Source organism: Gavialis gangeticus, unplaced genomic scaffold (genome assembly GCF_001723915.1).
Source record: "Gavialis gangeticus isolate Ggan-Ray unplaced genomic scaffold, GavGan_comp1, whole genome shotgun sequence".
Classification (NCBI taxonomy): domain Eukaryota; kingdom Metazoa; phylum Chordata; order Crocodylia; family Gavialidae; genus Gavialis; species Gavialis gangeticus.
Window position 1 is genome coordinate 11,387,753 of NW_017729027.1, and position 14,602 is coordinate 11,402,354.

The following is a 14,602-nucleotide window of genomic DNA, read 5'->3' on the forward strand; positions in this document are numbered from 1 at the left end:
GTGGGGGTGGAAGCATAGTGGTAAATTATCTAGCACATTGTATATGTTGTGTAACTGAACATGTTTTATAGAAACCTGCTCCACCAAAACCTGAACCCAAACCAAGGAAAACCACTAAGGTAAAATTCCTCTAACTTAAATTGCTATAACTAAGTAACCATGCACTTTTTCTCTTTTGCATTGTAAGATTCATTTTACCATTTTTAAGTATTCATGGTTTATTTCTGAATCAACCACAATGTCTTTTCAAAAAAAAAAAAGAAAGACCTCCTCATCCCATGACATCTGTTCTAGCTAAAATAGAGAGATGTCCCCTTACATGCACACAAAAAGGGCTTTTGCTCTTTAAAGATGGAGCTCGCTTGTCTTGGAGGTGGCAGAGTTGATCAGGATAGATTCACTTTCAAACTAGGGCCTGAAAAGTCCCACAGTAACATGTCACTTTGCTTTGTGCTAATCTCTTTGCTTGACTAAATGAAGAGGACTCCATGCAGTAATGAGAAGCTCTTATCCGTGATTTCTTATGTAAATGAAGCCATCACTGAGATTGTAAGATTTTAAATAAAGGTGAAATTAAAGATGTATTTAAATTGGGTGGTTTTGTTTTTCTATGCCAAACTAGAATTGAAATGAAAATCCTTCCCCAGTAAGTCACTTATTTTAGATACTACTTAGAGATATCCTAGAAAGGTATTTTAAAAAAATCATAGATTAATGTTGGGCCAGGGAGAATGCAAAAAAATCACAACTGTTATACCAGAGAGAACAAAACTTGCTTTAGCATTCCTCACTGTGCCCCTTTGATTCTTAAAGGGGTCTCTTTACTTGAACTGAATATTGTAATATTTTTTCAAGTGTGGGTTTGTAATTCTGTGATATGGAACATTTTTGGGTCTGCACTATCAACTGAAATTGCTGACAGAGTACCATTCATTTTATCCTGTCTTTTCCACATGTGTTTGTTATAGAATGTGGAAAAGGGAGTAATTTATAGTGAGGAGGGGAGAGGTTTATTTAAAAAGAATGGGGTAGGTTTTTATAATGTTCATTACATGTAGTGGCAATGGGTTTGACATCATGGCTTCAGTATGCGTCAGTCACAAGACAGGCATATATTTGAGGCCTATATCAGGAATTTGGGGTTAATAAAAATTAATAAGCTCCTTTATAACCAAACTATAAAATTAGGAGCTGGTTTAGCATATGCCTGTATAGATTTGTGAAACTTTTAAAGGAAAAACAATTAAGTTTATATTTTGGATGAACTAAGAAAGAATCGTATGTAATGTTATATTGTAAGTAACTTCATATATTTCTAGTGTTCAAAGATAGCAAATGTGCAGAGCTGCAAACTTAAATTCTTTGATTGGTTTTTATTTGAAAATTATTTTACGTGGAATATTTGCACTCCAAGTAAAAGATTAAAAATAGAATGTAGTACTTTTCTTGATAAAAGGAAGCTTGACCCTAATATCCCAGTTGAAGTTGACAGCAGTAGTTATCAGTTTGGGTCAAGGAGGTTGGAGCAAAGGGAAGGATGGAAAAATCTTAAAATGTTAACGCAGGACTAATTTAAATATCCAATGACAAATCCTAAAAATACTTATGCAAACCCATGGATGGTGCATGTCCTTGTTCATTCCTGTTTCCTTTATGGGCAATATATTGTTTTGGTTTTTTTTCAAATCAATTCTACCAAAGTAAAATATGTTAATGTCTGTAAATTGAGAGCAAATTAGAGAACACTACTCAGTTAAATTTGTTTGTGCTGTCAGCAATTGCAGTTACAGTTAAAAGTGCTCTGGGCTGCTTTTAGAGAGGTGGCTGGAATTCTGTTTAGCTCATCAGATATGCTTTGGTGCTATTTTAATATTTAGTTTATAGGGACATTCACAGAAAATGTAGGATTCTTGCGACTGATGCACACTATCTCCATGTTTTTGATCCTTTGTCAGAAGGAACCCGGGACAAAGGCTAACAAAGGTGCTAAAGGGAAGAAGGATGAAAAGCAAGAAGCTGCAAAGGAAGGTACTACACCATCTGAAAATGGTGAAAATAAAGCTGAAGAGGTACTTTCCACACACACCTTCCACTGATTGAATCAGTGTTTTTTAATTATTCAATCTTTCAGCCATTGATAGCATGTTCATAATGTTTCTTTTTATTGCCCATAATGTTATTACAGATTCGCATCTCTCGCTCAACTGTTAGTGTTTCAACATCCAGAGGTGCCCCACCCAGCACACTGTCAGTAAAAGGGCAGATTGAAACAGTGAAAGTTAAGGGTACGGTAGAGCTTTCTGCATGTGTGCAGTGAATAGAAACAGATAGTTGTGTGGTGCTTTTCATTATGAACAATGGAAGCTGACAGGTAAGGCTTCTATGGCTTTTGAAAAGCTGGGACCAATAACTGAAGAAAAGTGTGTGTATGTACCTGTTTTGTATGTGTGAACGTAACACTGAAATAGATTTGACATTGAGCTGTTGAAATTAATGCATCAAAGGAGAAAGTGCTAGTGTGGGTTTTTTATATGCATAATGATAATTGAATATAGTAATTATGTTTTGTTTTTTTTCCTTTCACAGGCACAGAAAACTGAAACTCTAGGTGACAAGAGCGAATGAATTATCATGAAAATTTTGGGTTGATTTTATGTACCTCTTGGACAACTTTTAAAAGATATTTTTATCAAGTATTTTGTAAATGCTAATTTTTTTAGGACTATGATAGTTGACATATTAAACTATATATGAACATTTCCCTTCTCATAACCATGCTTTTAGAAATTTCCATTGTTCGCAAGTAATATAAATATCAATTTAGCATTGGAAGGTGTGTGTAAAATTGGATCAGCATTCCATACACTTGCTTTGAGAAATTAAGTCTTGTGCATATGGTGGTGTTTTTACTGTGTGTATTTGAATTTTTCATGCTGTTTTTCTAGAGCAATAATCAGTGGTGCTTTTGTACTTAGGGTTTATGTGATTTTAATGAAACATGGATAGATGTGGCCACCTGCTGACTATTTTGGGTTATTTTAATGGATTAAAATAAAAGGTCTCCTTGCCTGCAAAACTATGGCCTCCTAATGTTTTCTCTAAATCTAGAATGCCTTACTCATATTTTAACTGTTGTGAGGAAGACTGAGTGGTTTAGCAGCTATTGTGATCTGCATGCATTATATTTGTTTTTTTGCTGGCCTTTGATGAACAGTGTATTTAAATGTCCACATATGAGCAGGAGGTCAAGGTTTTTTGTGGTCCATTTATTAATGGGCTTATGAATACACCGTTTCATGTTCAGATTTATTACCATGAGCAAATAGATTTTGTGTTACTGTACCAGTCTGATGCAGAGATACCAAAACAGAATGAATTGCTTGATTGCTACAGAAGTACAGTAACTGTAAGGCATTCTGGAGTATTTTGGCTTCTCCCCTGCCTGCCCCTTTCATCTAATAGAGCAGATTTAATGTTAACATCTTATTACATGTGACCCTTGTTTCTATCTGCAGTCTCAAATTTAATATACTATAAAAATTGCTGTTCTGCCTCAGCAGAGGACAGTTGTTAATATATTGAAATTGCTGTTAAACAGCACTATATTTGGTACCTGTTAGAGATGGAACAATGAAAGTATTTTTGAAGTGATTGTGATGCTGGTAAATTAGCTAATGATTTTTAGTACTATACATTACACCTTTTCAGCTCATTATAAACACCTTGGATAATTTTCTCCTTCAAACCCTCTTCTCCTGGGACTCTGGTATTTCTATTGTTGTTTGTGGAGGTGGGGTGGGGGGTGAGAAAGAAATGTTCCCTGTTCTTCAGTACAATTGATTTGTATTGCTCAAGTGGTGGCCGTTATGTCTGGGGTTACTTTTGCTTGTTTCAGTCAATAAATAAATGACTGCATTGCCTGACCCTAGTGTTTTATTTATTATTTGGAGATATCTAGTAGCCTGCTCTTAATGAAAAAACAAAAACCTCTCTCTTTCCCCATTTCAACGTACTTTTTGTTCAGTTGCTTTCTTGCATGAGCATGGTAGTAACATAGAAGGCCCTCGTCAGAAACAGGGTTTTTATTGTGATAGCCACTGTAGAGTAACATAGAAGGATGCTGTCTTTGCATCTGAAAGCTGCAGTTGGGAACCTGATTGGGAATAAGAGTGAATGTACATGTATGTGTTGTTGATGGTGGTACAGGATAGTGGGGACAAAATGTATGTTTTTCTCTGTCCCCCTTCCCCCCAGTCTCAAATGGTATCTCTCAAGCAACAGGCTACTTAGCCCCATTTTTGCCAAAGCATGTGGCCTTTAACACCCAGATGCAAGCTGTGCCTCATCAATACAGATCATATCATCACTGGACCAAATAACATGGATTGTAACAGCCAAGTTTTATTCACCTGCACTTCTACCAGTGTCATATATTCAATCTCCTGTTTACAGTGACTTTCTGCTGTCTACATTGGACAAATGGAGTGATCCCTACATGCAAGAATGAATGAACACCAGTCTAGCATCCATTCTAGAAAGACACATGCCTGTGGCAGAACATGTTACCTCCCTGAACTGCATAGGCTGTGTCCAGATGAGCATGGATGTTTATTTCCCTGGGGACAAGTAGCAGCAGCACACCTTGTGCAGCTGCTACTTGTCCCTGGGAATGCCCGTGCCATGCATGCCCTGGTGCATGACAGGTTACCCTGGGTGGGATGGCTGGGGCCAGCAACTGTGCTGGCCCCAGCAGCCTTACCTTGGGGTTCTGGGGGCCTTGGGGAGCTGCAGCGCTTCTGCAGCTGGGAGCCTGCTAGCAGTCGGGAGTGTGACTTTGGCCAGCTAGGCTCTGGTTTTGGGCAGCACCTGCTGCTGCTATATGCACCATCCTGCTTTTTTTTGGTGTGGGTTTTTTTTAACCCCAGAATCTCCCAGGATCAAACCCCCTGTGCTGCAAGGTAGCAGTACAGGGAATGCCTGCACGTGGGGTGTTTAGTGCCGCAGGTGGGTCTATGGTGCTATATACCATATGTCCACGCTTGTCTAGACATGGCCACAATGGTTGTTCCTTTGGTGAAACTTTAGAAGAACTTCTAAACACAAAATTGCAGCATAAGAAATTATCCATAGACTGGATTGTGTTACACATGGTCTAAACAGGGACTAGATTCTTATCCCATTACCTGGATTAGCTTTTGTGTGACTCCTTTGTCCCTACGGACTTATTACTCGTTTGCCTCTCCACATTGTGTCCCTTCCCTCCCTCCCTTCCCTGTCTTTTGCATTGAAATCACTCTGTTTGATAGCCTGCTTTTTTGAATGACCTTTCATAACATCTGACAAAATGAGCTCTGTCTCACAAAAGCTTATGCATCTCTCATTTAGTCTTATATGATGCCTCTCTAGCCTACCTTCTGCTTGACTTCAGAATAACAGGGCTAACTACTTCTCTTATCTAAAGGAAATAATTAACTCATTTCCCAGTTTGGTCTTTCTATCTCTTTTTTTGACCCTGAATATCAATTCTCCAGCTCTAACTAATGTACATGCATATAAACGTATGGCTCTTTTTTCTTAAACTTTTCTACTGCATGGGGAAAGCAGCAAAACAAAATACTAGCTTGACACATCACTTAAACCCCATGTGACAAGCCACTTTGCCCAGTTATCAGCTGCCATCCTTATTATAGAGCTGGTATTTATTATGGATATGTGCACTGTTGCCTTAAACAGCTTACTGGGCAGAAACAACAAAGTTTTCCATCCTAGGAAGCACAGGGGACCTGAACTGTGAGTGCTGTATTGGCAGGAGAGTAGTGAGGAGGAGCTGGGAGGTAGTTTTTACTTCTGTGTATGGTATTAGTGAAATGAATCTTGCTGACAGTTTTGGTACCTACGTTCTTAAAAAGGATGATCAAAACCTGGAGATGGTATTGAAAAGAGCCACGAAACAGGTTTTTATTTTGGACAGCTTGAAAAAGAGACCGTCTTTTCCATAGGGCCAAGTACAAGGTACTAATGGGCTCTTAAGTCTTTCAAAGAGAAGCATAGCAGGAACCAATAGTTGGAAGTTTAAAGTTAGACCAATTCAAATATAAACATCAGTTACATGATTTTTAGCAGCAAAAGTGACTAACCATTAGAATGAACTGCTAAGGGAGAACTCACCATTATTATCTCTTGGTGTCTTCAAATCAGGGCTGAATATCCTGGAGAATTTGCTTTAGTCAAGTGAATTATTGGGCTCAGTGTGAGAGTTAAGTGATGAAATCTGTTTCCAGGGTATATAGGAAATTGGTTTAGATGATCTAATGGCTCTTCTGGCTTCAAAAATGTATTGTATTATGCTATTTTTAAGTATACTATATTTGGGGGGTTTTTTCCAAGTTTTAAAAGTTGACAGATTCTTGTCACAATTGAAGTAGATGTAGGATTTCAGTAATGAGAAGAGGGAAATGGTTCTAACAATTGTATCTAGGATACCAGAATAATATACAATGTTAAAGAAGAAATAAGCAAAAGAATACAATGTTAAAGAATAATAACCAAAATAGAAGGTATGGCATGGGAGAAGGGATTTCAGAAAACAGTATATACATTATATTGTGAGTTATAAAGTTCATAGTATATGTAGCAGAACTTGAAATGTATCCATTGAATTGATTTAAAGAAACAAGAACATGAAGTTCTTTGTAGTAAGAAAAATTCTTATATTATAAAAGCCTACGTCTGTCTGTCACGCTTTATTTGCGCTCTGATTGGCAGACAGAAACAGGCAATCAGTGCTTCAAGTATGGGGGAGTGCCGCCATGATTCTGAAGCCATGCGGGGGACGGGACGGGGATGGGGGAGCTGAGGTCAGCAGCGCTGCAAGAGGCAGAACAGTGGCACTCCCTCCCTGCCCCCCCCCCCCGTCATTCTTTATGGACAGTTAGCTAGTTCTAATATTATAAAAACCTAAGTCTGTCTGTCTAACGTTTAATTTGCACTCTGATTGGCTGACAAACAGCCAATCAGAGTGCAAAGAAGCATTCTGATGGAAGGCAGCCCATTGCCATGATGGTGGGGACATATGGATGGAGTGGGGGGGGGTGAGGCCAGTGCAGTTGGCCTCCTCCCCCCCCGCTTCCTGGAGGTGGCAGCTGGCCTCGCCCCCCCCGCCCCCCCGTTCCTTGCAGATAACTTTGGGGGGGAGGGGAGTGGGCCCGGACAGGGGTTGGGGCCGGGGCTCCGTTTCCTCTTGCACCGCCCTCCCTGCCCCTGCGTCATTGTTGACAGGCAGTTGGCTAGTCTTACAATAAGGAGCTAGCAATGTTAGCGAGGGATGAATAGGTGATCGTGTTAGTGGACTTAAATACTTCCATTGAAGAAATGAAAGTATGCTATTACAGCACAGTGACAAATGACATATACTTGGAGGGAAAGTTAAGTGAGTACTTCAGACTTTAGCTGTGAACCAGACCACATTTTATTTGTAAGGAAGGGGGTGATTCACAAAGAACTTAATACCTAAAAAATCCTAGGCAATTCACAAAACCCCATGTAATCCAATTGGGTACTCAGGGCCCAACCCTTTCCTCCCCCCTGCCTCCCCCCCACCTCATCTACACTATCAAGTTTTGTTTCTACCAGCAATTAAACAACTTGTGCCAAGTGCCACTCTAGCAACTAGCAAAAGACACAAATAGACACTCCCATGCCTCCTGCCAGCTGTAGTGGTCCCTTTGGCTATTAGTGCCTTTTTCCTGGAGTTAGACCACATCAGTAATTCAGCTAAAATTCATTTAACAAATCCAGAGAGGTGGTTAGGCAGAAGATAGGGAAGGGTGCTACCTTAGAGACTAGCTGATTCAGAGAGGCTTGAGCTTTCTAAGATAACAACCTACTTTGTCAGATGCTTAGCAGGTTGTTGCCTATGAAAGTTTGTCTCTGAACCAGTTATTCCCTAAGGTGCCATCCCACCCTACCTTGTGCTATAATAAATCCAAAAGCCAACAGTTATACTTTAAAATTTTAAGCAACTGGGGTTTTTTTTAATCTGTAATGAAGGCTAGCTATAGATTTAGCAATATTACAGCACTTCTTGACTGAACCCATACAGCTGTCACAGTTACAAGTATTTGAGAGTGTTTGAAACGGGAAGAGAGAGGCATAAATTCTAGTTGTTCCAGCTACAAAGAACCTTTCCTTTAATTATTTTTTTGTTTAAATCCCCCTAGATGTCTCATCATATCTTATAGTGTCTGCAGAAATTTCTAGAAACTAATTTGATTTATCCAGTAGTATACCTACATGCTTTTTCCAAAGCAGGAAGCTTTCTTCTACTGGTTTTCTAGTGGTTGGCATTCCAACATTTCTACCTACGGTAACATTTATAATAGCTTTTTTTTCTTTGTCTGATTCTTAAAACATTGCATTCTAAATTGAGAATTGATCTCCTCCCCAACCCCGGATTCCTACAAGTTTGTCCATATTTATATAAGAATACGTAATTAAACATACCATTACCTATTATATAATTATTAAATTGCCCTAATGTAATCTGTACACTTCCCAGCATATATGCTGTGTGCTCCAGTAGTTGTGCTGCTCCACTGGAGCATCCTGGAGTCACCAGAAGTTGTGTACATTTTCTTGTGGTTGGGTGCTGACAACTGACTCTTGTCTGCTACTAGAACTTTGCTGGCAGAAATAGGCAAAACCTTGGGTGCTGATATCTGGAAAAGAAAAGGGATTTCAGATGAACTCCACCCTCCTTTCTTCCCATGCTCACCCTGGTTCTTCAGTTCCTGTTGGCTCCACATACTAACTGTTGTGAATCCTAAGCCTAGGCCTTAACTTTTCGTCTAAACTGATTGCAGCCATGCCTTGAAATTGTATGCTTAAATTTTAGATGTAGAAAAGAAATGCTTGGCATTGCCATGCCTGAGTCTCATTGTGAATCTTGCCCAAATTGCCTTAATTTCTGCAGTTGTCAAGCTTTTTCATCCTTTCAGCAGAACTAATAATCACCTCCTCACTTCCTCTGTTGCTCTTGAATATTCTGTTTTACAAAGCTAGTTTCAAATATTGTTGAAAACAGTGTTGCCAATTATAGTGATATTAATAATATGTTTAAAAGTGTATTTCCTTCAGTTTTGTGATTATATAAGAATCCCTGCTTCCTTGATGAACTCTTCCAATGACAACAAAAGTGGTGCTTGAAGGACCCCTTGGTCAAGTGAGACCCAAACATCACTAGTTCCATAGTTTTATAGTTTCTAGGGTCGGAAGGGACCTGAGAAGATCATCTAGTCCGACCCCCTGCCATGGCAGGAAAGAGTACTGGGGTCAAACGACCCCAGCAAGGTGTTCATCTAACCTCTTCTTAAAAACCCCCAGGGTAGGAGCCTGCACCACCTCCCTTGAAAGTTGGTTCCAGACCCTAGCCGCCCTGACCGTGAAATAGCGCCTTCTGATGTCTAACCTAAATCTACCCTCTGCCAGCTTGTGACCGTTGTTCCTGGTCACTCCTGGCTGTGATCGGGGGAACAGTGACTCCCCCAATGCCTTCTGATCCCCCCTGACCAGTTTGTAACAGGCCCCCCTCAGGGCTGCTGCTGAAAAATTTGTGTCTATGCTATCCAATAGTGAAAATGGTGAGTGCACTTATTCTGCTTCATTTTATACCCAGATACAAAGGGTACAAAAACTTAAGGATTTTGGTGGATATTATGGGTTAGTGAATAATTTCATAGATGTGCAGAGAAAATGTATTAGAGAGAAAGAGGAAGTTCCACACCAGAAGTGTGGAAAGACTTCATACCGAAAATATAAAGTGCAAATATACATTTGTAGGAACTTAGTTATTTTAGGGGCACAAGAGGAGGAGTCTTTTTTCCCTCAATATTTAGCTGTGTTTTGGTGTATTTCCTTTAATGTAGTCTTAGGCTAGAAGAAGGAGAAAGCTCAAAATTACAGGTGAAAAAATTGGTTTGAACTCGAACCAGGTTTTAGAACCCCAAAATACAATTCAAACAATCCTAAACCTCAAAGTCTACAATTTTTGTTCATCTCTGCTAAAATCACACATCAGACTGTGTTCCTACTAGTTGTTTTAGAAAAACAACTAAAACTTTTTTATTAAAAAGAGAATAAAGCAGTCATTTCATACCCTGCAATGAGAGGGTCAACAATTGGGTGAGGAAGAATCTTTTGGAATGTTGAGACTAAGTGTTTCTGCTGAAAGTGTCTGCTTTGACCTGACTTTAACTTTGCACTTGGATTTTCAAGTGTTTTGTTTCATTTGGAATACTGATGTAAGCTTAAAATGGGCACCTGATTTTGATACGCTTTTGCCGTCTACAAAAATGCGTAACTTGTTTATAGATAATTTCTATAAAGTGAAATAATGAGAAGTCTTATCCTCCTTATGCAAGGATTACCCTCTCTCTCCAAGAGTCCTCCCTCAGGGTTTTGGAGGGATAAGTCTACTGTTTGCTAAACTTCTGTGTATTGTTGGCAGTTCAGGTGTTTGCCAAGAATTTCCCTCTACATCATTCAGAATAAAGATGTCAATGTTGATGTGTTTTATATTCACATTCTTAATCCAGAAACTCTGAAATTTAGTTTTAAAGTTATGATTTTTCTAAAATTTGACATACTGATTGCCTTCTTTGATGCCCTGCTGTGGATTTACAAATAAGCCAAAATAGATTAATCAGTTATGACCACAAAGATAAAGATGAGTAGAATGGGGAATATGCTTGGGCATATTATCCCCTTGTAAGGTAATGATACTATGGACCATCACCAAATTGTTACATATCAACAATTCAAGATTTCTCTATTTGACAATTGGAGTAAAATGCTAACACATTCTTGAAAGTTCCTGTGGGATGTTGACTATAAACTGGCAATATTGTGGTACAAAATGAATTAAAATGCCATATTCAAAATGCTAGATGGAATTCTGATCACTTTATATCAATAGTAAAAGTTACCATGCTATGATTTTTTATGCAGAACTTACAATGTGAATGAAAAACTGAAACCAAGTTTAATAGCATCTTATGGTTTAGAAAAACAAATAACATTTCAATTAATATTTAAGCAAGTTATTGTGTTAGGCGAGTAAATGTTGTAGTTTTGCTATTGCATCCTTCATTAGAATGGCCCAGATGTAGCCGCCAACAGGTTTTTGGCAATTATTTTGATCTTTAGTTTTAAGTGAATTCCAAATTCAGGGTTTATAAAAAGTGGCTGTATATTGAAAATCTTCAGCAACCAACTATCTGACATGAGCCTGACTCTAGTAATGAAAAACTGCTGTAAAGATGACAGCACAGGGCTTGTTGAAAGCAGTGCTTTTATCTAAGTCCTCCATCTATGCTTAAAATCAGTGTGAATTTTTTGATAGCCCATAGGGAGCTAATCTATCTCATGTGAAACAAGCAAGAGTCTTCATGAGTTAAAATTCTGGGAACAACTTGAAAGCTTTCTAAAAGTCCTTTAGGAAGGTCAAAATACAAAACAGGTTAATATATTAACTTTAAGAACTCTTCATTAATTGGAACTCTGATTATATCCCTTCTTGATAAGGGGAATCAGATGGTTCATACTGATGTGAAGTGACCATAATCAATGGGAAATGAGAAGCACAAGGGAGAGTCCTGTATTTAAATAAAAGGTTAAACTGAGATCATTAATGGCAGGACGAGGAGGGGGCTTTAAAAGAATCCCTGAGGAAATCTGACAGCTTATAGCCATTTGGAAATAGATCCAAAAGGTGGTATGGAGAGTAGTAATGCTGCTATTAAAACAGCACATAGAATGTTTTGGGTGATACCCAAGGGACAGGACAAAGAGAGAGAATGCCAGAATGTCACAGTTCCCAAGCAACTGGAGATTCTTGAGAAGAGGAAGGGACAAAAGATGTGTAAAGCCAGTGCTGCTCCTTTTGAGGATCATGTCCAAACAGGGCAGTGGAGTTGAAGGAGAGAATGAGTGGAGCAAAAGAAAGGTCAGCTCCGTCAGGGAAGGAAAAAAATGAGAAACAGATGATGAACTCCCCTGTCCACGTGTGTGAGTTCAGAGTGCAATCTAGGTGACTTCCTGAAATCTGGCAATAGCCCCATTCTGTACTTTTTCTGTTTTCTGTTTGGATGTGTCTCTTGTAAAAATTCTCTTTTGATGTCTTTGAAGGAAAATGAGAAAGCAAAAGAAGTGTTGTTTCTGGCAATTTCAGGAAAAATATAAATAAGAGTATACATGTGGTAGGAGTTCAAACTGGCAGTAACTGCAATAGTTTGCAGTTCATTAAGCATTTATCATCTGCATGGCTCCCCTTACCAAGTTCCCACCTGAAGAATCTGCACAACTAGCACCACTGAACTAAAACATTTTCTAGAAGGGTATGCCATTTGCATTTTATTTCAGTGCCAAACATTTGGGCTAGGAACCGAAGTTGTATTTAAACCAGTTTAAGTGATCAGAAACCAGTTTAAACCTGTAACAAAACATAGGTTCAGTGCTCATAAACCTCTTTCAAAATGGCCCAAACTGGTATGATAAACTGATAAACCTGAATGAATGTAGTTTCAGACTTAACTGATTTAGGTCAAACAGATGTATGGAACTTCTGTCCTAGACCCTTTCTGGTTCAAGTTAACTCACAGTCCCCCAGCATCCCAGGATGCTCTGCAGCCCTTGGCTGGGCTGGGCTATGCTGTCTGCTCTAGCAGAGCAGGGTTGGCCCTGCCCCTCTGCTTCCTAGCCAGAGCACTATCACTGCTTTGGCTGAGAATGGGGTGGGAAATCTGGCTGGGGACTGGTCGTTCGAGTGGAGGGGGACATGGCCAGACACAAGCCCCCAGCCAGCACAGAGGCAGAGGGAAAGGGAAACCCTGAGGCTGAAAAACCCCTCCCCTCCACCTCAGCATGCTAGCCTGAGGCTGGCATCTGGCCACACCCCCTGCCCCCTCTGCTCAAGAGGCAAGTGGGGAAAAGCCTGGCAGGAGCGCAGTAGCCCCTGCCAGGCAGACCTCAGCTGGGCTTTAAATCTTCCTACCCACCCCTCTGCTTCAGCATGCCAGCCTAAGCTGGGGTCTGGCCATGCTTCCCCCAACCCCCTGCTCCAGTGGGGAAAAGCCTGGCAGGGGCTGCTTCTACCCTCCCCTTCCCCGCCCCCCCCAACACCCTGGCTGGGGTGAAGGTTTAAACCACCCCCTGGTCATACTCAGCGGGCCTGCCAGGGCCTGGCCATACCCCACACCCCCTCAGCTAGAGAAGGGAGCAGGGAAAAGCCTGGAGGTCTTCTCTCCCAGCTTCCTTCCAGCCTTCCTGCCACTGCTGAAGGAAGGGAAGGCTTGTTCTAGTGCCCCCCTCTCCACCAGCTCCTAGCCTGCGCCACTGGAGGCATGTGGCTGCATTTCCAGAATCAAAAATGAATGTCTGTTCACTTACTTTCCGGTTCAATCTATGCAGTTTTAGACTAACCTGCAGTGATTGAATTGATTCAGCTTTGTGCTTTTTGACTGTCTGTACATACCCCGGGAGATAAGCCCAGAAAAGGGCTATGTGGATCCAACTGCCTAAATTCTATCCACTAAACCTTGAAGCTAATGAAGAATTCAGAAGAGAAAGAGAAGATGCTCCATGCAAAGAATTAGGTTTTTTTGGTGATCTTTCATTTTGGGGAGTAATCCCCAAATACTCCCACATGTGAAAGTTCAGTGTGCAGTACAGCCCCCAGGAAGGCATGCTGAGGAGTTCCAATTTTAAGACACTTCAAAACTGCACTCCTATGTCCACAGTAACCAATTGATGTACGTCAAATTGAGAAAACCATATGCATGTTTATGTGCAGAACTCCAGGAAGCAATTCTACAAGTGATGATAGTGGATATGGAGTCTAAGTTTCCCTGAAATATGCAAGAATACCAAGAAGTTGATTATTTAAATCCAGGTGGAACTCAGACAATATTTCTGGCATAAATTTGAGATGATAACAACAGAACAATTTCATTTTTGTAGAATACAGTGAATAGAAAATTTGATACACCTGTAGCGACTTACTTCTCATAGATGTGATTGCAACAGAATACATTAGCTTTAAGTGAAAGTCTCGTCTCTTAAGGATCCAAAGAGCAATCTGTTACCATTGTAGCAGGTTGAGATTCTATATATGGGGTATGTTCACATTTATAGGAACACATTCAGTCCTTAATGGAAATATGTAGCAGTGGAATGATTAAAGACATGAGCATGATGGTATACTGAATTAGCTGTAGGTGTAACTTGACTGAAAACAAGAAGGCTGCATCCACATGAGCATAGATGTTTACTTCCCTGGGGACAAGAAGCAATGGCACGCCTTGTCACGTTGTGCCGCTGCTACTTGTCCCCAGGAAACACCTATGCCATGCGCCCTCTGGCGTGTGGCAGGTTACCTTGGGTCTGGTAGAGGAGGCTGGGCCAATAACTGTGCTGGCCCCAGCAGCCTTACTTGGGTCCTTGGAGAGCTGCAGTTGTGACAATCCTGCCACTCAGAGACTGGCCAGCAGCTGAAGCATGGCTCTGGCTAGCCCAGTTCTGGTTTTGGGAGGCATATGCTGCCCCTGCC

The 14,602-nt window shown here is 40.4% G+C and overlaps 1 protein-coding gene across 4 annotated transcripts in view; it reads left to right on the plus strand.

Annotated features, from left to right (window-relative positions):
• Nucleotides 1-3,923, plus strand: part of HMGN3 (high mobility group nucleosomal binding domain 3) — a 35,834-nt gene extending 31,911 nt beyond the window's left edge. The window contains exons 4-7 of one of the 4 annotated variants that reach the window (XM_019520448.1): nucleotides 72-119; nucleotides 1,956-2,069; nucleotides 2,186-2,285; nucleotides 2,587-3,923. In XM_019520448.1, the coding sequence (XP_019375993.1) occupies nucleotides 72-119; nucleotides 1,956-2,069; nucleotides 2,186-2,285; nucleotides 2,587-2,600 (276 nt within the window). In that variant the 3' untranslated portion in view covers nucleotides 2,601-3,923. The other 3 variants (XM_019520449.1, XM_019520450.1, XM_019520447.1) reach the window with 3 other exon arrangements.
• Nucleotides 3,924-14,602: the final 10,679 nt, after the last annotated feature.